The sequence below is a fragment of the Sciurus carolinensis genome, chromosome 2, assembly GCF_902686445.1.
Source record: "Sciurus carolinensis chromosome 2, mSciCar1.2, whole genome shotgun sequence".
Classification (NCBI taxonomy): Eukaryota; Metazoa; Chordata; class Mammalia; order Rodentia; family Sciuridae; genus Sciurus; species Sciurus carolinensis.
In genome coordinates, this window is record NC_062214.1 from 187,864,220 (window position 1) to 187,890,322 (window position 26,103).

A 26,103-nucleotide genomic window follows, 5' to 3' on the forward strand; every position below is an offset into this window, starting at 1 on the left:
GAGCGTCCCCCACCAGCACCACTTCCATCCTGACCTGGCCTCAGGCTCTGAAGCGCTGCATGGGCCTCAGCGTGGGCCGGCTACACACAGCCACATGCACTCCCAGGGTCGCGGCTGTCATCGACCTCTCCTGGGAAACTCACAGAGAGAACCCACGGAGAAGCTGGGAGAAGAGTGGCCTTTCAGTATTCGCTTGGGTGTCACCAGCGCAGGCACACCAGTAGCCACTCAATAAATGCAGTTCAGTGTTGTTCTCTGGGCCTTTCTCCTCCTGCCTGAGCTCAGTCTGAGGCTACCAGGACCTGGGGCTCTGCATTTAGGCTCATGGCTTCTTGGGCTTCTGCCCCTGGTCCTTCCCGGAGCCTGAGGGAGTCCAGGGATCTCACAGAGGAACTCCTAACCAGTTTGATTGAGAATTCAAGGAGGCTTGAGTGCCCCTGCCTCACAAGTAATAGTAATAACAAGAGTTACGGCTCCCATTTATTGAGCATCTACTGTGTGCCCAGCCCTGTTCTAAGCACTTAAATGCCCCAAATCTATAAGACCATTACTGCCATTTTGCATGTGGAGAACTGAGACAAATAATTTGCCCACAGTCACACAGGTATGAAATGGAGGGTTGGGGATTCACACCCAGGCAGCTGAATCCAGAGCCCTCGTCTCCTCCCGCATCCTACCCCATCCCACCCTTCTCTGTTCCCTCAGCGCCTGTTGCTCGTTCAGAACTCATGTCCTGGCTTCTGTGTCTTTCCCCTCAAAAGACCTCCTCTCCACCATCACCTGAACTCCAGCCCCAGTTTGAAGACACAGAAGTCACCTGACCTAGGCAGCCCTGTTGGTCGTGGCTGGCTGTGAGCTGAGCCCCACTGTACTCCCACGGCGCCCTCCCATCGCCTGCATTGCCTGCTTGGATTGTTGGCACGCAGCTGTCTATCTGCATGGCCCTTGCTCCGGGCCCAGTGCCCTGCGCATAGCAGGCACCCCATTCCTGTTTGTGAAATGAATGTCTGGATCTGGTCACTGCAGGAGGCTGCAGAAGCCTGTGGGGTTGGTCTCAGGACAGATGGCTGGGGCGGAGAGGTTTGGTGAACGGAAGTTCAGAGGGAGAGAGCTGGACCAAGCAGCCCCTCTGGTGGCACAGGGTGGTTGACTTATCCTCTAGGTGAGTCTCTGGGTAGAGCTGGTACCCATGCACCAGAGGGCTGAAAGTCCCCTGGCAGGGCGAAGCAGAAGGAGCCAGAGGGAGCAGGAGCGGGCAGGGGAGGCAGAACAGCAGAGGGAGGAAAGGAGGTTTTGCTTTTCCTGCTGGGCGCCAGCCAGCCAGCTCCCAACAGGGACTTTGAGAAGTTGGATCGACCTTCTCTTCTGATCCCCATTTCAAAATCTCCTTCTTGCAGAATTGTCACAAGTGGGGTTTTTTGGAGTAACTATTCATGCCTGAAAATATCCATTTGCTTTTTTAAAAAAGTGCCACACTGACTGTAGTTAAGAGCTTGGCTTGGAAAATCAGTGTCTGAATTTGAACCCCAGCTCCGCTACTGACTGGAAGGAAGACCTTGGGACAAGCCCCTTAGCCTCTAAGTGTCCATTTCCTTGTCGGTGAAATGGAGACACTACTTGAAAAGGGGGCACAGGCGATTGTGTGAGTTAAATTAGGTAAAGCCCTTAGCTCGATGCCTGGCACACACTAGGGTTCAGTGGGTGCTAGCTGCTATTGCTATTGTTATTTTTTATTCTTATATACCCCTTCCTGGACCTAGAGAAGGGAAATTACGGCCCAGACTCTTGGAATGCTGACTTGAAATGCTGCACTAATAACCATCTTGGAGGTCTTGAACACTTACTGTGGCCTTGGTGTTTATGCATGACCTCCTTGCATCCCAGCCACAAGCAGTTTTATTTTCTCCATTTCACAGATCAGGACACTGAGGTTCTGTGAATTCCCTAAGGTCACTCAGTTCCCAAGTGACAGAGCCAGGACTCATAATGGATTCTGACCCTGAAGCTGCTTCTTGCACTTTTTATGTTCTGCCTGGTCCTGTCCCTCCAGGAGAAAGAGGGGTGTTTTAAAGCCCATTGTCAGCTGTCAGATTCAGGGTTCTGATTCTCAGGGGTCCCAAAATGTGGAAACGACAAAGTAAACCCTGCAGATCTACCACACTGCACGGTTCCCGGGGTTCCGTGCTTGCCAAAATCTACAGGATGGTGGCCCCTCAAGATGGCGCAGCGTGGCAGTACTTGGTGGCCTGTTTCCCTGCCTCTCTTTTTCTACTCTAAGATCTCTGTTTACAGAGGCCCAAATGCAACTAGCACCTTACACTGCCTAAGGACTCTTAATATAAGCTCCCTTCTGATCCATGCTTCGCTTTCAGAGACAGAACAGCATGACCCTTATTTCCAGTTACTTAAAGATACAGAACTGGCTACTGGAAAACACGCTCGACACTTCTGACCAGGCTGTCCCTATGAAAATGATAGCTTTGGAAGGGCGAGGAAATACATCGTCCTTCTTTTGGCTGGGCTTCGCTCTGGTTCTTGGTGTCAAGATATCCATGGGTCCTTGGCAGGAGCAGCAGAATTCATTGCTTTGTAAATGAAACCTGGCACCCATTGTCTTTATAAACAACAAACGGCTCACTGAGTCAGAAGGAAGTATGCACTCCAGAACCTTCCTGGACCTAGAGAAAGGGAAATTACGGCCCAGGCTCTTGGAATGCTGATTTGAAATGCTGCACTAATAACCATCTTTCTCGCCCACAGAAATCCTCCCGGACTCTGGGCCGGGTTTCCAGAGACATGGTCAGAAATTCTCCACTCCTGGCGTGAATGACGTTCACATCCATTTTGTTTCCCGTCTCCTGTGGGGTTTTTGTCTTGGCATTTTACTAAAGGTGGAACCTGAGGACAGCTCCCTCACTGCATGTTCTGGGTATCAACTCCGTGACACCCTCCAGAGTCCAGGGATGTTTGAAAGAGGCTTTTGCCCCAGTCCAGGATTGTGCCGTCTACTTTTTATTCGCCCAACTCCACTCAGCTCCCTGCACTCTGGCTGTGCTGACGTGGGCCAGTGGCGGCACTCGCCGGAGCTCAGATGGGAGGAGAGCAGGGACCCAAGAGGAGTGAGCCCCTCTGCCAGGGTGACTTTGCGTTGGCTGCTGCCCTGGTGCGAAGGTGTCAGCTCCCTCTGAGTCCCTCTCCCCTACACCTCTCTCCCTTCCTCCTGCAGACCTGGGGGGGCTGTTGGCCCTGTTCATGCGTAAAGCCCCTGCTTCCTGCCACGACTGACCGACACAGAAGCGTGCATTAGATGCCCCTGTGCACAAACCCACATCCATGCAGGAACGAGTGAGACTTGAGAACGTGCACAGATTCTCTACCTTAAAAAAAATAACTGTTTTTCCAGTCCGTTCTTCCAATTAGCACAGCTGGCCCGCCTCAGAGGAAATCTCTTCTTTATCCTCCAAACACTAGAATGAGTCCCTACTTCCTCCCGGCCTCCAGCACCAGCTCATGTGTTCCTGCTCAGCCCAGGCCTCCTCTTGCTGGTTGCCCCTGGTCACTGTGAGCTTCCTAGGACAGAGCACCCCACTGCTCACACGGCGGGGGGCAGCTTTCCTTCTGAGAATCAGCCTTGCTGAGTCAGGTCCCTTCCGGGACAGTTTCAGGCAGCAGGAGGCTGGTTGTTCTGAGAATAATCATTTCTGGCATTAACCGCACTCCAGCAGGCTCCGGCCTGAGCTGATTAATCGGACGACCTGGCCAACACCACAAGTTGTTTCTGTTCTCACTCAGGTAATCCGAGGGCTCTCAGACAGACTGTGACTAATGGGGACACCCGAAGGCAGGAAAACTCCCCAGTCTGTGGGGACGATGGCTCAGGCCCAGGTGAAGCATGAGCAGGCACATCTGGAGGGTCGGGGAGCCAGGGTCCCATCCTGGCTGGACTTGGCACTCTGAAGGAAGCCTTCAGGCTGAGTTTTCTCAAGCTGTTGGCTTGGGATGAGGTAAGTGCAGGGAAGTTTAGCATCTGAACACCTGGGTTCAGATCCCCAATCTATTGCTTCTATTGTGAAAGTTTGTAGCTTCCCTGGGTCTCAGTTTATTCTTCTGTGAAATGGGTTTAATATAAAGATCAGTGTAAGAATCAAGTGTAAAGGTACTCACACTAAATTTGGAAACCAGGAGCTCCCCCTAACAGGTGCAGAAAGGGCAGGTTAGGTAGGAAAGGCCATAAGGGGGCTCTGCTGGCTGAAGTAGGCTGGGCCGATCTGAGGCTGTTCAACCAGCTTAGGCCAGCCTCTGCCTTGATTCTCTGCTTATAGAGAATGGATGAAATCCTGGCTCCTCCACTATTGGCTGTGTGACCTTGGGCACATTACATCACCTTTCTGTGCCTCTGTTTTCTCACTTGTAAAATGGGGGGTAACAACAGTACCTCACAGGACTGTTGTACTAGTTGAGTTCATGAGTCCAAAACTCGTAGTGCTACACCTGCCCCAGCACCAGGCACCTGGGAGGCTTGTGAGTTCTGCTTGGTTCAAATGTGCCAGGCTTCTTCTTGACAGCTGAGGAAATGGTGATGGATTTTCTTCAATCTGCTATGTAGATGAGCCTCCGCAGGGCTCCCGACTTTGGCTTGTGGAGGCCGGAGGTGACAGGGATGGGCTGTGGGGTATTTGGCAAAGAGGAACTTTAGGGCCAGGAGTCTCCACAGAGAACCACGGAGCCCCCTCCAGCCTTCCAGGATAAGGGCTTGGGCGCCCCATCAGGGGGCGTGCTAGGACAGGGAGAGAGGGCGGAAACGGGGGCGGGCTGGCGGAGCAGTTGGAACCTGGACAGGACCCTGACCTGGAAGCTTGGTGAATTCCCCCCTGGGGTGGGGCCTCAGCCCTTGCTTGGCCTGTGCCCAGGATGTTGGCTGATGACTTGGGAGCCTTCATGGTGCCAGGGTGGCCGTGTCACTTGGAGGCCGGGAAGGCGCTCCCTGGAGCCAGGTTGCGGGGCCCAGATCCCGCAAGTGGCAAGGGGCTCTGCCACTTGTAGCTCTTGCCACTCCTCTCAGTGACCCCCCTGGGACGTGCCAAGGGTCCTCCCTCCCAGGGCGTGTGCTGCGCTTGGGACGACCCTGACCCACAGGAAGGCTCAGTCCATGTCAGCAGCTGACCCCGGCCCGAGTGCTGCCGGATGGCTGTCACAGGCAGAGCAACGACCACCAAAGACGTCCATGTCCTAATGCCTGGAACCTGTGGCTATGTACCTTACTGGGCAAAAGGGACGTAGCAAGTGTGGTGACTTAGGGGTTCTGAGGGCGAGGGTCATCCTGGATTATCCTGGGGGACCCGAGGTAAATGAGTGAAAGGAGGCGGCGGAAGAGGAAGCTTTTCAGGGCGATGGGTGGGAAAGTCCGACCAGTGGCTGTTGGTGTCAAAGGTGGGCAGAGGCCACGAGCCAGCCAGGAGAGGAGTCTCCCCTAGAGCCCCACAAGGGACCCAGCCCTGCCGCTCTGAGCTCAGCCCTGTGGGAGCTGTTTCTGCCTCTAGACGCCTCAAGGAAGAAATCTGTGTTGTTTTAAGACGCTGCATGGGGCTGGGCTGGGGCTCAGGGGCAGAGCGCTTGCCTAGCACGTGTGAGGCCCTGGGTTCCAACCTCAGCACCACAGGAAAAGAAACGAAATGAAGATACCGCGTCCATCTACAGCTAAAAATGTTTTTTTTAAAAAGGTGGTGCGTTTGTGGTAATCGGCTGTCACGGTGACAGGAAGCGAGCAGTCGCTTAGCCCCCACTCCTGGGGCGAGGCTGGGGCTGGGACCCAGGGCCTCACATGCTGGGCAAGTGCCCAGCCCCTGAGCTGCACCCGCAGCTGCATCTCTGCAGGAGGAAACTAGTGAGCCCCGCCAAGGCCCCCACATTCATTCAGCACCTGTGGTTTACATGCTGCCTGGTGTCTTTGCCCTCTGGAGACATAGGGAACCCAGACTATGGGGACTGGGTGCCCCAGGCTTGGGCACTGCCAGGGCTGGATGGTTCAGGGACAGGAGAGCTCAGGGTGGGCCAGGCCGTTTCAAAAGACCTCCTGGAGAAGCCCCGGACCTTGAAGGATGGAAGGCGTGGGGACTGGACGAGGGGCGGAGGGGGGCAAAGGGAAGCAGGGAGGGCAGGGCCGAGGAGGCTCGCCCGGATGGTCACCCTCTGCCCTCTAACACCTGTGCTCAGCCCTGGGGTGGAGGTCTGAGGCTCAGCTCCTAAGGGGCACATGCAGGCGGCCCTGCACGGCTCTGCCCGGCTCTGCACACAGCAGGTGCCGCCCGGAGAGTGATTCCCGTCCCAGTCTGTCTTACACATCCTGTGACCCCAGGGAGAACCTCCACGACGCCTCTGCCCGTCTTCAGCTCCGCCGGCATTCTTGCGGCCTCCCTTTGTGACTCCAGCGGGCCTGGGCGTGTTCTGCAGGCGACAGGCCTGATGTTCAGCAGCACTGCTTGGCTCTCCTGGTCTGGGTCTAACTACCTTCCTTTGGTGAACGGGCACTCACTTTGGAGTGGAATTCAATTTCCTTTTAAAAATAATGAGTGTAATAGGAAGAAGAGCATTTATTTTATTGTTTTCTGCCCTTGTCCCGATTGGACCTGAGGTCCTGTTGGAAATGAAGAGGCACAAGTCCTCCTGAGTGGTGGGGACCACCCCTCCTTAGCTTCCACCACCCCCAGCCACCCACATCTCAGTCCTGGATCAGAGGGACAGCGGCTGAGGGGTGATGTTCCTCGGCAGACGGGTACACAGACCGGGAGTGGGCGGCTCTCTTTAGACTGTGAGGCCCCAGCTCCTCTGTGTCCCCAGGTGGGGACCCCTGGGGTCCATCTGGGATGCACCAAGGGTGCGGGGGAGGGATGCACTCTGCCCACCAAGTCCTTGAGGAGCAGGGGAATCTAAAAATAGTGAGGGCCAGTCCCAAGTCGCAAGTTTCTCTTCCCAGAATAGATGTCCTGTGATGATCCAGTTTCCAAAGTGAAATATTCCAAGGAAAACATTAGGTACATAACAGAAATGGAACTTGAGTGACTGAGGTTTTAGAACGTGATTTAGAAGGAAAAGCCAGGGTTAGGACGGCAGTGACAACGTTCTGATAACCACTATGACTGGAGGGTAAGAGGCAGGGAGGGGCCCCGCCACAGGAGCCCAGAGCACAAAGGCAGGGCTCTGGAAGGGCAGTCAGGGCGGCCTGCTCGGAAGAGGCAATTCTAAACTGAAACCCACAGGAGACTAGGAGGTGGCCCTGGAGTCCTTGCAGTGACTAGAGTACACTGGGCTGTGCGTACAGAGGAGCCCTTGTATCATGGGGGCGCGGTGGAGGGTTGGGTTTTCTCTTTGGTTTGGGGATGTACTGCAGGGTGTCCCTGTTTGATTTGGGTCATTTGGGGGCAGGAAGAATAGCAACCTGTCACCCCTGCAGAGTGTGAACTGGCAGGGACCAGTTCCCGCAAGCTACCCCACAACCCACCCTGGACAAAACCCAGCAGAGGGCAGATTTGAATGAATGAACCAAAAAATTAAAATAAATAAATAAATAATGAAATAATAAAATAGATTGATGAGGGGTAACTCGAGACCGTTAAATGCAAAACTGCACTGGAAGCACCAGCACCCAGGCACTCAGCAACGCTCCTGCCACCGGCCTCCCCAGTCCCTGGGCCAGGGCAGGGTGGCACTTCCCCAGCTGTCCCGGGTGCCATGGGCTGCTCCCCAGCACAGGAATTCAGCTGGAGCTAGGAGGGTGAGGGCATGTCCCTAGGGCTGGACGGTGTGGGACTTCTGAGACCTACCCCCACCTGGGAGGCCTGGGCCTGGGTGCCCTCTGACCTACTGTGCCCCAAACCAAGACCCTCACGCCACACCTCTGGGTGACAGGTCCCATCGACTTGGATCCGAGAATGACAGGGGCCGACCTCTCAGCCCTCTCCTCCTCTTCCTCCCAAAGGCCTTTCTTTATTCCTGAGACTGGGTTTTGGAATTTTCAGCTGCAGAGGTGAAGGAGCCAGCGATGTCCAAGGTCGGGCATCCTGCCCAAGGTCAGGTGTCCCCTTGCACCAGCCTCCCGTGTCCCTTCCTGCTGAGGTGGCCCTCTGGGAACCGCCAGGCAGGCTCACCTCACCCAGGTAGTGCGGGTTGCCGTCTGGATGCTGTTCCAGCGACCTAAGCGCCTGGCTTTTGGCTGGGGTTGGTCAGGCCTGTGCTGCAGGAGGCTGAGGCTCCACTGGTGGAGGCCGTCCAGACTCCCAGGAAAGCATTCCCCGCCCCGCAATGGCCTGGGGACTGTGTGGCCTCTAGAGGGTTCATGAGGATCACTGTCCTGGTGTTGGGAACTTGGACAGGCCCTGAGGGTTCTAAGGCTGCGAAGTCCTTCCCCTGTCCTTTTGCTGTCTCTGAGGGTAGAGATCAGGAACAGGTGGCTGCTTCTGCCAGCTCTCAGACTGGCTAGGCCCAAAGTCCGTGAGCCCTGCCAGGACCCCTCCCTCCCCAGGCACCCAGCCAGTCCTGACAGGACACCCCTCCACCAGACGCTGGCCGACTTCCGGCTGTGGAGACCATCGCCCACTAGAGTGAGAGGTGACAGGCTTCCCCCTCACCACACTGCTCCCGGGGGAAGGGCAAGGAGGGAGGGCAGAGGGAGACAGTGTCCAGACCCAGATGGGCCCAAGTGACCATTCTGTGTGCCCTATGTAGGAAGAAGTCTACGCCTCTCATTCCAGGCTCTCCCAGGGCTGCTTGAGAAGGTGGCTGCGCTTGGAGGAGGCCCGCTGTTCTGCTCTGTGCCCCTGCAGGGCCTGCATCACCAGACACTTCAAATATGGTCCCTTTGTTCCATCCCTACCTGCTGCCACCCTAGGTCAGTCCAGAGTCTGGAGAAATGAGGAAGCCAGCGAACAGCTGTAGCCTGCACACAGACCCTCCCCATGTTGGGTAGGGTCGCCAGTACCCAGCCCGGCTTCTCTGCATGTTCCTCCGCTTATCTGACCCTCCCTCTTTGGCCCACCTCTTAGAGGTGGTGTCCCTCATGGTGGGCCAGAGCTGACTTGTGAGAGCAGACTGATGAATGCCAGGAATTCTGCAAGCCAGTTGTTAAACATGGCCATGACTGAAAATGGACTTAGGTTAACCTGCAATTAAATATTAGAAACAAAGATAATACTCAAAATTCACTACTTCCTAATTATTTTACTAGTACCTATGCCTTTGAGATTGTTTATACTTGTATTTGCGTGGAGGTGAGGTTGTACAATGGGGTGTAGCTGCACACCCCTTCCCAGGTTGTGTTTAGTGACTTTGTAATGGCAGTTTGGAATCAGCCTTGGTGAGAATATTCACACCACAGAAATGGGCAGATGTTACATCCAGGGCTTGGTTAATGCTTTTGTCTCTAGACTTAAGACAGTGATGGGGAAAATGTTAAATTCAAAAGTGTGTTGGGTAAACATTATGCTGAGTTCTTTTAATCTGAGATAAAGCATTCTATATGCAAGGCCATCGCAGTGTGAATAGCACAAAAAATGGAGGAAATATTCATTCCACATTCATAAACAAATTCAGCAATGTCACGCATGTCATTAACAAATGAAGTCTGACACGGTCTCTGGTGTGCCCTCTTCATTCACGTTGGAACTACAGTCACGTCAGATGCATGTGGAGGTTCACTACAAACATACAATGGCAAAATCCATGATCTGGGACACTGCCCTCAGCCCCGGGACCCCAGGGTGCTGCCTGTGGGGACCAGGATTGATGGTCACACAGACAGAACATAGGAGTAAGCGGGCTGTCAAACATCCTCTGGGAGTTTATGGGGCAGGTGTGAGGTGGGAGTGGATGAGTTGGGGGCTGGACATTTTGAGGTGCGTTTGGGACACTGAAGCTGGACACACACGGGTTCAGAGTTTCAAAGGAGATGGGGCTGGAGGTGCCCATTTAGAGCCTCTGGGAAGAGCTGGGCATCAGAAGTGTGGGTGTGCAGCTCATGGGGACAAGGCGTGATGAGCGGGCTGGGTGCCCCCGAGGTGAGCTGCAGAGGCCTGGGTGTGGCTGCTGAGGAAGGGCGCTGATCCAGAAAGGTCACCCGACGTGAACGGCCCTGAGGAGTGAGTACCTTGGGACTAGTGACAGGGCCACTGGTGACCTTAGCAGGAGCCCCCTCACTGGTGCACAAGAACGGAAGATGGAAGCTGAGGCAGGGAGCCCAGGGGGGTCGCTTCCTACTTGACCTAGGACTGACGCGGGTTGGGGGACCCCAGGGAAATCTGGACTAGGGTGTCCCTTTCCTTGCTGATTCCCGACCCCTGCCAGGGAAGCTAGGCTGACAGGTTCGGGTCAGTCACTGGAGGTTGTGACCTGGGACGAAAGCGGTTGGCAGGTTCCAGACACATTCCTGGGTCCAGAATGAGACCTGCAGCCATGAGACAGACTGATTCAAAGAATGAGGGAGAAGGGGGGGGTGGCTGAGGAAGCCAGTAGTCAGGTGGGTAGCAACTTCAGGCCCGAGGTTCAGGAGAGGCCGGCTGGAGGTCAACACCTGTCGGGGGCCCGTGGGGTGTGTGGAGGGAAGAGAAGTAGCGGAAGGAGGACCCAGGCCCGGCACAACCCGGGGACCGAGTGGCAGGAGGAAAGAGCGGGCAGATGAGGGCCCCAAGTGGTGAGCAGGGGAAAGCCATCCGGAAGGGATGGGCCGTGACTGCGTCAAGCAGACTGGCCGGTAGCAAACCCTGCCAGGGCCACCCAGGATGAAGACCGCGAAGTGGCTGCGGCTTGGACTGGTTGAAGCAGTACAGATGGCAGTCGCCTCCGAGTGGCCAGATACAGGGACAGATGGCGGAGCCCTGGGGCAGCGGATGGGTGGGCAGGCCGGGAGGTAGGAGGCAAGGGATCCTTCCCAAGGCCAGGCTGGCGAGGCAGGAAAGGACCATGAGACTCGTGGGCCAGAAAAACAGTAAAAGCCTCTGGTCACCTGTGGAGATTTCTGGTGCCTTTTCCCTCCTACCTCCACCTTCCCCTTTCCATCCACCCACCTCACCTGAGGCCCCAAGGTCTTATTCCAGATCCAGGACGTAGGAGCTGAGCAGCCTTGGGAAAGCCACAAGGCACCGCGTCCAGCCTTCGCCGACTCGGGGAGGCCCTGACTGTAAGACTGCGCGCCTCCCCCCGTCTCTGGTCTGTGGTGTCCCACCGCCAGCTCTAATCCAATGTCCAGGGCAGCCCCGGGCCGAGCAGGGAGCCCGAGCTCCCCGGCCGGCTGGGATGGGGCCGACGCCACGTGAAGAAGCAGCCAGGACTCGCTTCTGCTCCATTCTGCTTTATTACAACCCTGTCCTGCGTTCCAGGTGATGGCTCTTTAACATGCCACCTGAGACATTCCCACAGTGGATCCTGTTAACATTCAAAAGTCTCCTCATTTCTTTCTCAGCACATTAAATCAAAAGGGGGGAAATCTTAAAAAAAAAAAAGAAAAAAAGAAAAAGTCCATAGGTTTAGTCCATCCCAGGAAAAGCACCTTTACAATAGGAAAACTAAACGTGCCAGGAACCCGACCAATACACAAAGCAGCAGGTACGATTCCTGAAAGAAAGACTCCCAACAGAACATAAATAGATCCCCAAAGTATATATATTTCACGGGCGTATACATATATATTAAGAGAAATTTGGTTTTTACCCCCTCCCCCAAATTATTCAGAAATCAGCATGTCATCCGCGACGGGGACGCTGGCACCCAGCCGTGGCACAAGCCAAGCACCCAGCTCCCTGTGTGCGGACCTTCCAGCCGCTACCCTCACTCCTGGGACGGGGCTGGGGCGCCTGTGCCCATGGCCCAGGTCCAGCAGATCCAGTGTTTATAGAAAACTGAGCTAGGAAGGCTGGTCCCCAGGGGCCTGAGGGGTCCAGAAGCCAGGTTGGGGAGGGAGCAAATGCCCAGGCTCCGCATCCCTGGCCCTGGGGTAAAAGGAAGTGCTTGCACCCCAGGGTGGGACAGCAACACTCCCTCCAGCTGTTGACAGCACACCGCCTGAGTTCTGCCTGAAGCCCTCTGGGTCTTTGCATTTGGCCAGTCTGGGTTTCTCCCAGGATCCAATGGCTTTGAGGAGGGAGTGGAGCTTCCAGACCCCCAGGGATTAGCCGTGAGCCTGCTGTGTGTGTGTGTGTGTGTGTGTGTGTGTGTGTGCACGCGCACAATATATTTTTTAACGGAAGTCAAAGGTTTGCACGTGAGTGTTCCACCAGGGTCCACTCGAATAGTGTCTGCTCTGGGCCAAGTCGGTTCTGTCACTGCTTTCCAAGTGGTCCCCATCCTAAGCCGGTCTGTTAGAGCCACCAGCGGTTGGAGGCTGCAGAGACAGAAGACGCATTACACGCCTGCGGTCCTCCCCTCGGGGCTTGGCACAGTGTTCGGAATGGCCTGGGAACCCTTCCCCCTGCACCCTCCCCCAGCACCGCAGGCAGACGGGAGAAGAGGCCGCGGAGTCAGAAGGCGCCTCAGCAGTCCAAGGCTCGGGAGCCTCTGCCCCCGAGACCCGTCACACACAGCCATACTCGTACCACACCGTCTGCTGGTCCCCGCCCGGCTCCGGGGACGCCGGTGTGCTCCTGGAGCTGCCCCCTCGACTGAGGTCCTCGGGGCCCCGGCAGGCGTGGGGAGCTGGGTCAGGGGACCTCCCAGGGCTCTTGGCGGGGAGCGCCTCATTGTAGCCCTGCCCCGGAACCCCATCTCCCTCTGTGCCGCTGAGCCCTGCCCGGACAGGAGCGATGGCGGCCACCTCCCCTGAGTGTGGGGACATTTTGGGCTTGGTCCTGGCAGCTGGGGTGGCAACAGGTGAGAAGTGCTGGGGCTGGGAGCCTCCTGTGGCAATGGCTGGCACTGTGGCGGACTGCTGCAGGGGCGCCAGCCTCTCCTCCTTTGGGGGAGCCAGAGAGAAGCGCCTCATGTCCAGTGGCCGGCTGCGGGGACCTGAGACCTGACAGGGGCCATCACCCCTTCCAAGCATTGGGGTCCGCTCCCGGGCCAGGGGGTGGGAGCTGGGGGGTGCAGGGCCGTGCAGGCCGTGGCTGCCTGTCTCTCTGCCCCCTGAGGCCTCGAGACCCCCTGGCTTCTGAGGGGACTCTTGCTTGCAGGCCTCTGGCCCACTGGCCCGAAGAAGGTCGGCGGAGGCCAAGCTGAAGGCCCGGCTCAGGGACGCGCTCCGGCTGGCAGCTGCGTGGGAGGTGGAGGGCACCGTGGCTTGCCGGGGTCTGCCCAGGGACAGGCTCTGGGGAGGCTGGACCTGCCTGGTGGGGGTACTGGCTGGGGCTTCCGCCTCAGCTGGTCTCAAATTTGGCTTCGTATAGTGCCCAGGCTTCAGCTGCTTCCCCTCAGGGGTGCTGATGGCCATCTTGATAGGGGCCACAAGGCTGACGGGCATCTTGGCTCCTTCTTTCCTGGCAGGTGGTCCCGGCAGGCCTCTGATGGCCATGAAATTATTGGCTGTCCGGAAGTAGTCACTCAGCAGGACAGCATCCGGGCAACTGGGAGTGTCCTGCAGAGAAGAAAGGAATGGAGAGGTGAGATGAGGGTACCTGGGTCCTCAGAGCCAGGATGTGCTCCGGAGTCCGCTCAGCAGGAATGAGGTTCCCACTCAGGCTGGGCTTCTTCAGGACAGACTCCCAGAGGGCCCAGGATGGTCAGGCAACGGGGGGAATCACTGGGCAAAGGACCCCAGCGGGGCTCCAGGCAGCCCTCAACCTGACAGATAGAAAACTGAGCCAGAGGGCGAGATCCGCACCAAGCCAGGCCACTCCGTTGTGCCGAGAGCCCGCGCTCCAACCCGTCTCTTCTCCCTGCCCTGCAGAGGAGGCGCCGGGGGTGGGGAGGTGTGCGGAATTCCCTGTCACTCCAGCAGGCCCAGGAACGTCATGGTCATGGAAAGAAACGACGAGAGCCTGGAAAGTCAGAGCCCCCACTGCCACCCAGATGGTTCCCCTGGGCTGAGAAAGGAAGACAAAGGGAGACCAAGGGACAGCAGGAGGCCGGAGAGGTCAAGAGCCCGGAGAGGAAAGTGAGGCTGCCCTGGCAGGAAAGTGCCCAGGACGGTCCACTCTGAAGGCTGCCTGTTACCCGCTGCCCTGGCACAGCAGCTGCGCCCAGGCTCTGCCTCCCCAGTCCAGGGAGCAGGTGTCCCTTGCCACCATTTAGCAGGCAGAGCCACTGGAGGCAGAGGCCCGTGACCCTGGGTCACTGCAGCCTTTGGCTGGCTCCTCTCAGCACGACAAGAGCAGCCAAGCGAGATTTGTCCTGAGGCTGGGGGGTCACAGGGAGAGGAGGAAGGGGAGGGACTTCCCGCAGGATGCGAGGATCAGAGGCTGCCTCTGGAGCAGGCTTGGCCTGCTGTGGCTGCTGGGGAGGTGTCAACCTGGAGGACAGGTCAGTAGCTCAGGAGCCGACCGCACCTGCCAACAGCGACGTGCTCCCTACGCTATGCTGGGGGGGGTGTCAGCGAACCCCGATCGCGAGTGTCCTCGATGCCACTGACCAGCCGTGGTGCCAGGCTCCATTCTAGGAGCTGCACACGGATCTGCCAAGGAGCACCTCTCGGTCCCCAAGCAGCCTGGCAGGGCTGTGTGCTGGGCACGGAGCCGCCCATGGCCGAGGTCAGGACCATGCAGCTGGAGAGCGGCCGGCTCCCCGGCTGCCCGGCTCCCCGGCTGCCCGGCTCCGGCCGTGTCCCACAGCGACCGCTCCTCTGCTCCTCATGGTAACTGCATGCTCGTGGGGACAGCGTGGTAGTTCAGGACATGCATCCGGCGCAGGACACTCAACTCGGGGCAGTGACGCTTTCACCCCTGACACGGCTGCGCTTGGAGCCGTCACGCTCCTCTCCTGGTCTTCACGGAACCCCGTTTAGTCGCCCTGTGTGCCAGGAGCACGAGGCCCTATCCTCCCATCCCCCGGGATCTGGGTGCCCACTGCTTCTCTACGCGCTTCTCTATCAGCCTCAGCGGCTTCCACGAACCAGGGGGAAGGGCGGAACGCGTCTGTGTCCGCAGGACCCGCCTCCGACCCACCCTCAGGAGGCCACGCCCACCGGCCGCCCAGGGAGCCGCGTCCCTCGGCATCAGACACTCGGGAAGCCGAGGCAGGTGTGGGCTCCCCTCCGGTGACTTCTCCAGGTGGGGAGGCTGCAGTCTGCACTACGGCCCTGCTGTAGAGGGCGGCAGGTGCTGGAGGCTTGCCCGGGCCACTGTGTCACCTCCTCTAAGCTGAAAAGGGACAGGCCCTACCACAGAGTATGGGGACTGGTTCAAGAGGACCAGGGAGGGGTCCTTGGCCTTGCTCAGACCCCCGAGATCTGCAAAGGGAAAGGCAGCCTGACTGGACGAAACCGAGCAAGCAGGCTCCGTCGCGGGCTCCCCTTCAGCCCCCTAGGCTGCAGCTCTCGCACGGGTACCCAGGCAGTAGCAAGAGCATCGTCAACGATAACCAAAAATATACATCTTCAGACTGGCGGAAACCTAGGTGGCTGGCAAGCCCACCGGGCAGTTCTGAGGTACCTCCCGCCCGAGGATCACCCCACAGACCGTGGGTTCCAAGGGCAGGGACGCTGTCTTCCTCAGCTTGGTCTCCGACTCCTTGCAGACTGAGCACTTGGTGGACAGAAATACAAAGGGAGGACGGAAACTGTCCTTCCACGTCCACTCTGCCACCTGTAAGGAGAGGCACGGAGCAGGCGGCGCGGCAGAGCTGCTGGGAGCTGGCTGGCTCTGCTTCAGGGGCAGGCCCCGCGCACACTGCCCAGTGCACAGCAGGTGCTCAACAGACCTGCCAAGCAAACAGTTACGTTCTCGGTGCTACTGGGCCCTGCAGGCACCGACCAGAGCGCTCACAGCTAGACACAGCCCAACTAGAAAGACTGAAATACTGCGTCTTCAGCAGGTCTCAGTGACAAGACAGCACACTTCAGTGACCAGCGGCTCACGTCACTAGTTCAGACAGAGCACATCCAACACGCAAAAGCTGTATGCAGAGACATGGGAGGGTGGCAGAGGAGGGTCTGTCAGCAAGCGGTGTTTGGGAGTGGAGAGCCCCCGTGTGGGTGGGCGCCCGGAGCCACGGCCTAGTTCAGCCTGCCACCCCTTCTCACGCAGCCTGCGAGCTGAGAATACATTTCTGAGTGACTGAACAAAAATATTAAGAAGAGAGTTAGCTAGGCGTGGTGGCGCACACCTGTGATCCCAGTGACTTGGAAGGCTGAGGCGGGAGGATTGCAAGTTCGTGGCCGACCTCAGCCATTTAGTGAAGCCCTGTCTCAAAAACAGATTAAAACAGCTAGGGATGAAGCTCCACAGTCAAGCACCCAGTACCGTGCTAAAAAAAAAAAAAAAAAAGAAGTTATCTTATGACACATGAAAATGACATGTGCTCCATTTGTGTGCAGTATTGAAATGCCCTCTACTGTCATGTGTAACTGATGAGAGCAAATGTTTAGAAACTCATATAAAATTCCAAATCCAGTGCCCGTAAGACCAGTTCTGCTGGACAGTGGCCAGGCCTGTTCACTGACGCAGGACAACGTCTGCTTTCTCTCCAGTGACAGAGTCGAGTGGTTGAACAGAACTACGGGACCTAGAAAGTCTAAAATATTTGCCCTTTGACCCTTTAAAGGCCCTGCCAAGTTTGCCACCTGTTGCTGGGAAGGCACAGGGTCAGCGGGGGCTTGGAGCTCCGCAGTGACCCCTAGCAGGACATCCTAACCAGCCAGTGGGGTGCTGGCCACGGGCTGCGAGCTCACTTCAGGCCTGGAGGAAAGAGTGCCCAGTGACCCACGGGCTCCTGCCACAGCCAGGCTAGAGCAGCATGAGGCCTTGGCACGCCCACCCTGACTCTCCACGACTCCAGTCCCGAGCGAGTGAGCAGGGGAGGGACCCGGCGTCCACCCTGCCTGCACTCACCAGGCCCGGGGAGCTGCGGTTGCTCTCCTCCAGGAATTCCTCCAGGGTGACCATCTCGCTGCTTGGGGAGGCCGAGCAGGGCCGTGTTCCCGTGTGCGTGGCGGCTGTGCCCCTCTTCTGGGCACCTTCCTGGGGGAGAGGCCCGTTCCGGGGCGGAGGGGTCTCGTGGCGGCCAAGGGCACTGCGTCCTGGAGCGCCGGCATCCCGGGGCAGCGTGGCAGGGTCCCTGCTGGGGATCAGGTCCTCGCTGCTGAAGCTCTCGGACCGGCCATGGAGCTGGTCGGAGGAACCTGGCAGGGGACAGAGGGACGCGCGTCAGTCCCAGCTGGCTCCCCCTGCCAGCAGGCACGGTGCTCCCTCTGGCTCACTTCAATCCCACTGAGAAAACCCTGCCCAGCGAGGCGTGGTGGCGGATGAGGCAGGAAGACCGCGAGTTCAGAGCCAGCCTCAGCAACTCTGCAAGGCCTGAGCGACTCCGCGAGACTGTCTCAGAATAAACACCTAAGGGCTGGCGATGTGGCTCAGCAGGTGAGCACTGCTGGGTTTGATCCCCAGTACCATGAAGGAAAAAACCAAAAAACCAAAAAACCCAGAAAACCCTGCCAGGACTTAGTCCCGCCCTGCTACAAGGACCTTCTGGAATCCTTTAGTGCTTTACTTTGGCTTTAAAGACAAACTGACATGAGATAAAAGTAAAGTTTCCACTGAAATTCAAATTAAAGTTAATTATATTTATAAATAATAATAATAATTATATGTGTGTATGTATGTGTGTATATATATATATACATATATATATATATTTCATCTCCTGAGACTACTGCCAGCTTCCCTTTTACCACAGAAGATAAAACCTACAGGTGCAACTACAGGTGACACTGAGGTGTCAACTGTACCCTGTAGTACAGTTTCCTGGGTCTACAGGGCTCCCACTGCAAAAATATGGAACACTTCACAAATTTGCACGTTGTCCTTGTACGGGGCCACGCACATCTCCTGGTGGAAGCAGCCATCGCAGCCTGAATTATTATTAACCACCATGCCAGCTTGCTCTCAGCCATTCACATTAGAAGTTCACTTGGCACCTGGGTGTGGGTACTCAGGGCTGAGCGTGTGGAAGCCCAGAAGAAAAAGATCTTTGTGAGAGGTACGGCCCTGGGGAAAGAGGTGCACCCATGGCGTCCCACGGGGGAGGCAGCTCAGACTCGGGACCCGGGACTTGCCCAGGTCGGTGGAACAGGTTGGAGCAGAGAAGGGCCTGAGTCCAAACCTGCTCAAACTCTGCAGCCTGTGTGCAGACCACACTGAGAGGCCGGGAACCGTAAGGACGTCTGAAAGCCCTGCGAGCCACATGGTTTTGAACAGCATGAGCCCAGGGACCATCTGCTCAAGGTCTGCCCGCGCTGGGCAGGGAGGGCCTCACCTTGGAGGCTCGGAGGCGAGCTGTTGCTTGATGGGTTTCTGCTGCTCTCCAAGCTGCTCGGCTGGGACGCTGAGGGAAAAGAGAGTGCTTAGCATGAAGGGCCAGGGCCCGGGGGACCCAGGGTCAAGCGTCGCAGCTGAGAAGAATGTGCAACCAGAGCAATTCTCAGCCAAGCTCGGCGGGGGCCTCAGGAAGGAGAACCGGGAGCTCCACAGGCGGAGAACAAGGTGGCGCGCGGCATCGACAGCCGACAGCTTGGACGACCCACTTTTACCACGTCTAGGGCTCAGTCTGAAACGAGTGACAACAGCGACTTCACACAGGGCCTCAGCGGAGACCAAGCAAGGGCTGCGGGGCTGCTGCACGACAGGCTCTCTCCAGAAGCCGTGGCAACAGCCCCCGGAACAGGGACGAGCTGCTGTCCAAGATGTCGTGCGCACGTGTGTGGCGGTGTGTCCCTGCAGGTGACCGCGGGGAGACGGTACCTGGACTTCAGGATGAAAAGGAGCAATCTGTCCTCCTGGTTGGGGGCTATTCCTTAGTGCGGAGACCACCCTTTACATCTGCCCAGAGGGGAAATCGAGGCTGACAGTGACAACAGTGGAGGGAGCCGGCCCCTGGGGCTGTGGCGCTGCCCGGCTGCAGACCCGCAGGAAGGCTGCCACCATCCCCTGAGGAAGCCGGGCCACCCCCTCAGCAGGGTGCTCAGCTCTCCCAGCAGCCCCTGTGTTGGAGGATCTCGGGAGAAAACACTTCTCCTGCTGGACTCTAAACCCTGAGGGGACAGGGACAGTGTCTCGGTCACCTCTGCAACCCCTGGGCACACAGCAGGTGCTGGCTGACCTATGCAGGAGGCCCGGTGCCTGTGGTCCCCACGGGGAATCTGCTTGGGTCTATGGGTCTACAGGGCTCCCAGTTCCCAAGTCCTGACAGGCCGGCAGACTGCGGGGAGGGCCAGGAAGACTGGCGCTCGGGACAGCGAACATGAGGTCAACCCCGCTGAGGAGGGAAATCAGAAATAAATAAACGCCATCTCTTCAAAAGGTGGGACCCTTTGCCACGAGGAGGAAACAGAACCAACCAGCAGGCACACCTCTTAGGTCACCCAAGCTGCTGTAAATCCCTCCCGTCCTGAAGACAGGAGCCGGGACACCCGTGGGAAGACCCCTGTGCTCAGCTACCAGCCCCAATTCTGGGGGTTCGGTGAGATGGCCTGCTGTATGGTCCCCACGTGGTGAGGAGGCAGAGGGCTCCCGGGGCCAGGCCGCCTTACCGAGCCTGTCTGCTCAGAGACCACGAAGGTCTCCTCGGTGCGCTGTAGCAGCAGCACAGAGCTGGACGGAGGGGCGTGGGGATGACGTGCCAGGCAAGCCGACCGCCTGTGAACCTGCTGAGCGTTTTTTTTAAGGATTATTTCCCCGCTCTTGCAAAGCTGCTTTTCAAAACTGAAGGCCATGGCGATCGTGGAGAACCACTGCGGGGGGGACAGGGGAACCACCCTCCTGTGCTGCCAGTGGGACGGCGGGCACGGTGGAGAGCACCGTGCAGGTTCCTCGAGGGCTCGGAGTGGAGCCACCAGATGACCCAGCTGGCCCACTCCTCGGTGTGTATCCAAAAGAACTCAGAGCAGCCCGCTCAAGCGCTGCGTGCGTACCAATGTTTGCAGCAGCGCAGCTCAGAACAGCCAAGTTCTGGGACCAGCCCGGGTGCCCGTCAACAGACGGATGGATACGGAAAACGTGGTGTGCACACATGGCGGAGTCCTGCTCGGCCACAGGGGAGAATGAGACTGCCATTTGCAGGTGAAGAGATGGGCCAGGAGAGCATTGTGCTAAGTGACATAAGCCAGACTCAGAAAGCCAAGGGAAATGCTTCTCTCACATCCGAAAGCTAGAGGGAGAAAGAATAAAAATACAAGGGATTTCCAAAATAGACGGGAGACCAGTAGATCCTCTGAAAGGGACCAAGAGGGAGGTACTGAGGAAAGAGGTCAACAGGATCATTCCACGTCCATGGGAACATACCACACAAATCCTGCTGAGTAATGACAATGCACTAATAACAAGAGAGGGGAGCTCAGAGCAAGGTGGCCCGGGAGGGAGCAGGGAGAGGGAGGGCCCTGGGGAAGAGACTGATCACACTACGTGCATGTACAAATTTGGCATAATGAATCTATTATGCATGATTATAATGCACCAATAAAAAATAGAAGAAAGAAAAAAGGAAATCCCTAAATAAAGAGTCAGCGTTAAATAAAAAAGTTGAGGCTTGGTGTGCGGTGCTTGCTTGGCATGCACGAGGCCCTGGGTTCCGTCCCCAGCACTGCAGGAAAAACAAACCAATAAATAAAACCGGAAACAAGCCAAAGCATTTTGTCACCTCAGAGAAGCCTGGGATCATTTCTGCTTCTCCTTCCTTAGAAACGTGCACTGTCCTAAACCACAGGACAAGTGCTTCCAACGTCTCTAAGGCTTAGCACGGCTCGGAGCGCCCACGGGCACGGGGAGCCCAAGCCAGTACAGCGAGGCCTTCCTGAATGGATGCTCCGGGCACCGCCACCAGGACTTCCTGCCACACCTGCAGGGCGCCTCAGAGCAAGGGGTGACTGAGCTGTCAGAGCTGGGACGCCTGGGGAGCAGCGAACTCCCCACGGCCGGACACGGGTAAGCAGGAGCCTCCTGCTCAGGCCCCTGGCAGGGCAGAGGACAGGAGCCTAGGAGGACATGGTAACAGATGACCACACAGCGTGGAGAGCGGCGGGTTCCCTGGACAGCAAGCCCCGGCCCTGCTCCACAGTCGCCTCCTCTACGCGCAGGCGCCACCTGGCTTGGCTTGCGGGAGAAGTGCTGCTGATAGAGACCTGCTCAGAACCCACACTGACAGGCCCCGTGCGGGTCACTCACCATGCTGCCTGGGGTGGGTGCACTGGAGTTCCAGGGGTGGGTCGCAGAGGTTGTCATCCGAATTACAGCCTAAGGAACACAGCTGGTGAGTTGGGGTTCAGAACGCCGACCGGCCGCAGGGAAGCCCCAGCCTCTGCTAGAGGGTCAGCTCTGACCTCTGTCTGGCAACTGAGTCGGGGCTATGTCCAGCAGGTGGGGTAAGGGTGGGAGTGTGGAGTGTGCCTGGGGACCAGCCTCGTCTAGCCCTCCCCTTATTTCTCTAGCCAGGAAGAAGAGACACTAAGGTTCCTGACTCCTATCTAGTATTAACTCAAATCAAACTTCTCTGTGAAATGACGGGGACCCAAAGATGAAGGTGAGCTCTGGCCTAAGGAGGCCGGTTCCCTGGACAGTTAAGACCTGCACCCACAGCTTCTAACCCGATCCAGACCCAGGAACCCACCAGCCAGCAACCAACAGCCTGTTCCCAAGGGCAGTGAAATGCCCTATGCTTCAAGTCTGCTAGTTTCTGTCCAAGAACAGCGTCTAGGCCCTCTCCAAAATGATGAGAGGGTCTCTATGCCCACTGGCATCCAGTGCCCAGAGCGTGAGGGTCCCTTGAGTGCAGGGACCCTGCCTATGTTGCTTTTTGTCTATTGAACCAAGGGTGTGCGTGCCCAAGGCTTCAAGAGTTGTCTGACTGCTATTATTATGAAAAATAACCCTCTTGCTCTCAGACTTCCAATCCCCCAGAGGTAATTACACTCCTTCAGCTGTCTCTGGATATTTTCACCTCTTATAGGGGGATGTCTTTTTCAGTCTTAAATGTTACCTTTTCTTTCCTATTTGCATATTTTAAATTTCCAGCTGCTTTCCCCCCCACTGATTGCTCTTTTTTACAGCATCCTGTTCTTGTTTCAGGGAATAGTAACTTCTCCTATCTCTGACTCTACTGATGCTGGGCATTTTAAAGTTGTTATCTCTGCTTCACGGCACTCCAGTTGCCTTTGGCGTTGGTTTTGCTGTTTGGAGTGACAGGCTCTCCTCAGCTGTTCAGGGCATCCCTGAGCTCCCATGAGCTTCACCTGGCAAGATCTGGCTGAGCCATTTGGCTGGGAATCTTGCCAGCTAGTGAGATGAGTATTTTAGTCTCGTGCCTGAGGGTAAGAACACGCACAGCCAATGGCCTCCTGGGAAAGAACACATCGGCAAGCCCTGCGCTCATGCTTTCAGTACGGGGCACTTGCCCTCCACTGTGTCAAGAGACTCTCAGGTCAGAGCACCTCTCGTTCATCCCACCATGCCTCTAGGGTAGCTGCCCGGCTGCAGTCCAAACCTGCTTAGCTCCACTTCATCTCTTCTGGAGCTGCTCGCTGCCACCTGTGCCTGGACACTGGCAGCAGCGTGTTCTGAGACTTTTCCCACGACCCTCGGGCCTCCTGATGGCTGAGCTGCTCGTCCTAAGTCACTCGGCTGACGGTGGGGCAGAGCCTCTCTGGTCACACCTCTCGCTGCCCCTCCTGCCCGTCGGGGTGTGAAGGCCTTCGGGAGGGGCCCGCACTCACCTTTGGTGTGGCTCGGGTGCCGGGTGCCGGGGGCGGAGCCGGAAGGGGCTGCCATGATGGCCGAGGCCGAGCAGGTCCGGGAGCCCAGCGCCGATGGCCAGGACTTCATGGCCGGGTCAGCAGGGGCTTCTGCGCGGTCAAGGCTGCCTCCGTGTGGGGACCCTCGCTTTGGTTTTAGATCCCCAGGGCCTTGGGCAGAAGAGGACATTGAGAAATGAGACCACGGGGCCTATGCCGAGGCTGGGCAAGCACACTGAGGCTGAAGCAGGTGCGGCAGGACACGAGGACCACAGAGACACGGCTGGGCACCACCCCGGGACGCTCTGGGCCTGCGGGAGACGCCACAAGGCTAGTGCTGGCTCTGGTCTGCCAGGCCCGGCAGCCTGGGGAAAACAGGGCGCACTCATAGGAGATGCTGGCGACGTCCAAGGCGCTAGCTCGGGGCAACTTCCCGCACCCCAACTCCCAGCGAGCCAGCCTCGCAGTGGCCTGCTGGGGACCACTCGGACCTGCAGCTGAAGCACAGGGACCCTGCCAGCAGGCCTGCCTGGGGATTTCACAAAGAAGTCCACTGCCAACCTCACATCACTTTTCTTCTGAAAAAAGCAGCCTGAGCTCCTCACAGTGAGACCGACACGAGGCGGCTTTCGCCCGGTGTCTTAGGTCTTTCACCAGCATCGATCTTCCTACCATGAACGTGTGCTCTTGTCAAAATCAAATAGAACCACGCGTCAGAATGGAAAAAACAATAACCACCCAAAAAACAAAAACACTCAAAACAAGAAACCAAGTGGGAGGGGGATGGGCTCTCCAGGTTGAGGAGGGACAATATCATGGGGGTGTCCTCCGTCTCCCAGGGCCCTGAGTTGTGTGGAGGGTGGTCGCCCGGCCACGCCTGGGCTCACTGTGCAGCTCTGAACGCCCAGATCTGCGGAACTGGGAGAATTTGGGCTTTGAAAGATAACCTTGATGAGAAGCAAGATTCAAGTCTGGTGGGATGGAGCGGGAGAGGTCATCCCGCGGGTGAGGCGAGAATGAGCATCCAAGCGGAGGTGGAGGTGGACAGACAGCGTGAGCGACACAGAGACAGCGGGTTCCGCGGCATGCAAGGGAGACGGGTGGCCGGGGCTCCCACCGCGAGGGCCAGGAGGCCCAGCGCCTTCCGGCAGCTGTGGGATCTTTAGGGTTACCTTGTTTTCATGGTGACACTCGCTTTCCCTTTACAGACAGAACTGACAAGGCCATTTCAAGGTCAATTTAATCTTGGAAACTGGATCAACTTAAGGGGAAACGTGCAGGTAGCCAAGCAGGGGCATCCGGCCACCGTGAAGACGGCGCCGCGTTGGCTGAGGAGGGGAGGCGCTGCAGTCAGGCCTGTCTGAGAGCCTCAGGCTGACATTCTTCCTGTCCACTGCTGTTTTAATTTCCGCCCCCGAGACGTGGCAGCACAGCCACAAAACTTCGCTCTGGGCTGCAGCCTGGCAGGGCAGAAGCAAGGCAGGGGTCCGAGCTGCCTGAACGAGCCACCGACCCTTCAAAGCACAGAACACAACCCAAGAGGGTCCCGTCGGCAAAGCCGACAACTCGTGTTCTGCCAAAGGAGAGGATGGAAGGGCAGCAGCTTCCGGTTTAGTGGCTTAAAAATAAGCCCGAGAAGACTCGCGCACAGGCTGCGCGGTTCAGGAAGCACAGCGACAAGCGGCCACCTCTGCTTCACACATAGCGCCGCACTGGCCTGCGGGCGTGGAGGGCGGAAGCACACGGCCCCTCGACTTACTCGGCATGGACATCCGGCCCAAGGGCACGTGCAGCATGCCCCCAGGGTCCCCTAAAACTGGGCTGCTCTGAAGAAACGGTCCAGGGAGAAGGGCAACTCGTCTTCTACTCTGAAATCAGAATCCGTGCTGGCTACTTTGGAACTGGGGTCAGGAGCAGGGTCCACTCAGAGGCCACATGGCCCCTGGGTACTGGCTTTTTGTTGTTTGAGTTTCAGAAATGAAGGAGACGTGATGCGGACACATGGTAAAGGAAGGGATTAGAAATCTCCAATGTCTGAGAAAGAGAGAGGCTCGTTAGGAGAGGACGGGATGTCGGAGGAGGACCAGAACCGCAGGCGTTTAGAGAGAGCTGGCTGGGCCGATGGAGACTTGTCTTTGTCCTTGCTTTTGCTTCTCAAAAAGGGACTCTTTTTGCGCTGAGCTGCTAAATTGTCATCACCCGGATAACCCAGAGGAGGAAGGGAAAAAAAAAAAAAAAAGAACAAGTGAAATGAACAATAATTACAAATGAATCTAAATTAGCAAAATGAAACTAAGACATCAGAATCCTGTCCAACCTAGAGAAGGTGGAACGGATGCCTAATGCTTAGACCAGAACTGGGGCCCAGGGAATCATTTACACTCTTTCTCGATTTAATTAAATTAGGGGCATCCCGATCCAACCACGGACTCACTCGGCACGTGAGGAGAACGACACACTGCCAAAGGTGCCGGCAATCTAGATGGGGTTTCGATTCCAGCGTGTTTAATTATTAAATGAGGATGCACATGAACGTGGGAGCAGCTGCCCTTACGCATGCCTTTTAATGACAGGGTCTCTGCCTACTCAGCTCACCTACGGCTCCTGTTCCCTAAGACCTTGGAAACCCGTAATGACAAGCTTCTCAGCCGCTGTCATGACGCAGTCTACCTGAGGTACTCACAGATAGTATCTGCACCTCTAAAATCACCTCTTGGGGCAGAAGGAGTTTAGAAATAATAAAGCAACCTCTTCTGCATACCCAAGCTGCTTCGAGGCAAGGAGAATCATTTTTTCTTTTTAGGCCTCCTCTACCTCCTCTACTCCCTGGCCTTTAGATTGCAGAGTCTTCACAAACCAGAAAACTGCTCCAACCTGAACACATCATAAGTTAAAAGGACCAACTTAACCGATCCCTGACCTAGGATTGAAGCTGAACCAGGATTGCCACCATTTCTTTCCCCACAGCACCACCTGGTGGCCACAGCCCACACGACAGGAGAAGGGACCAACTGATTCTACATTGGTGGCCCCTGGGTATGTATCCCTGGGGCCCAGCTCAGAGCTGGGCTCCCAGGGGAGCTCCCCAACATCTTTACTTAGCACCTTTCGGGATCAAAGCAGCTTTAACTGGAGCATGAGCTTGCCAACGACAGGCCTGTTTGGACCCCTGCTACTACGTCAGCAAGGGCTGAACCTGGGTAAGCCCCGCTGGGCTCTGCAGATGGGTAGTAACAGCGCCCGCCTCACGAGGT

The 26,103-nt window shown here is 57.0% G+C and overlaps 1 protein-coding gene across 4 annotated transcripts in view; it reads right to left on the reverse strand.

Annotated features, from left to right (window-relative positions):
• Positions 1-11,329: 11,329 nt before the first annotated feature.
• The window catches only part of Ccdc88c (coiled-coil domain containing 88C), a 116,492-nt gene continuing 101,718 nt past the window's right edge, over positions 11,330-26,103 (reverse strand). For all 4 annotated transcript variants that reach the window (XM_047538705.1, XM_047538707.1, XM_047538706.1 and 1 more), the window contains 5 exons: positions 22,832-23,020; positions 21,288-21,356; positions 18,385-18,453; positions 16,962-17,251; positions 11,330-13,552 (listed from right to left, as the gene is read on the reverse strand). In XM_047538705.1, coding sequence (XP_047394661.1) covers positions 12,557-13,552; positions 16,962-17,251; positions 18,385-18,453; positions 21,288-21,356; positions 22,832-23,020 — 1,613 coding nt within the window. In that variant the 3' untranslated portion in view covers positions 11,330-12,556. The remainder of the gene's footprint in view (positions 13,553-16,961; positions 17,252-18,384; positions 18,454-21,287; positions 21,357-22,831; positions 23,021-26,103) is intronic.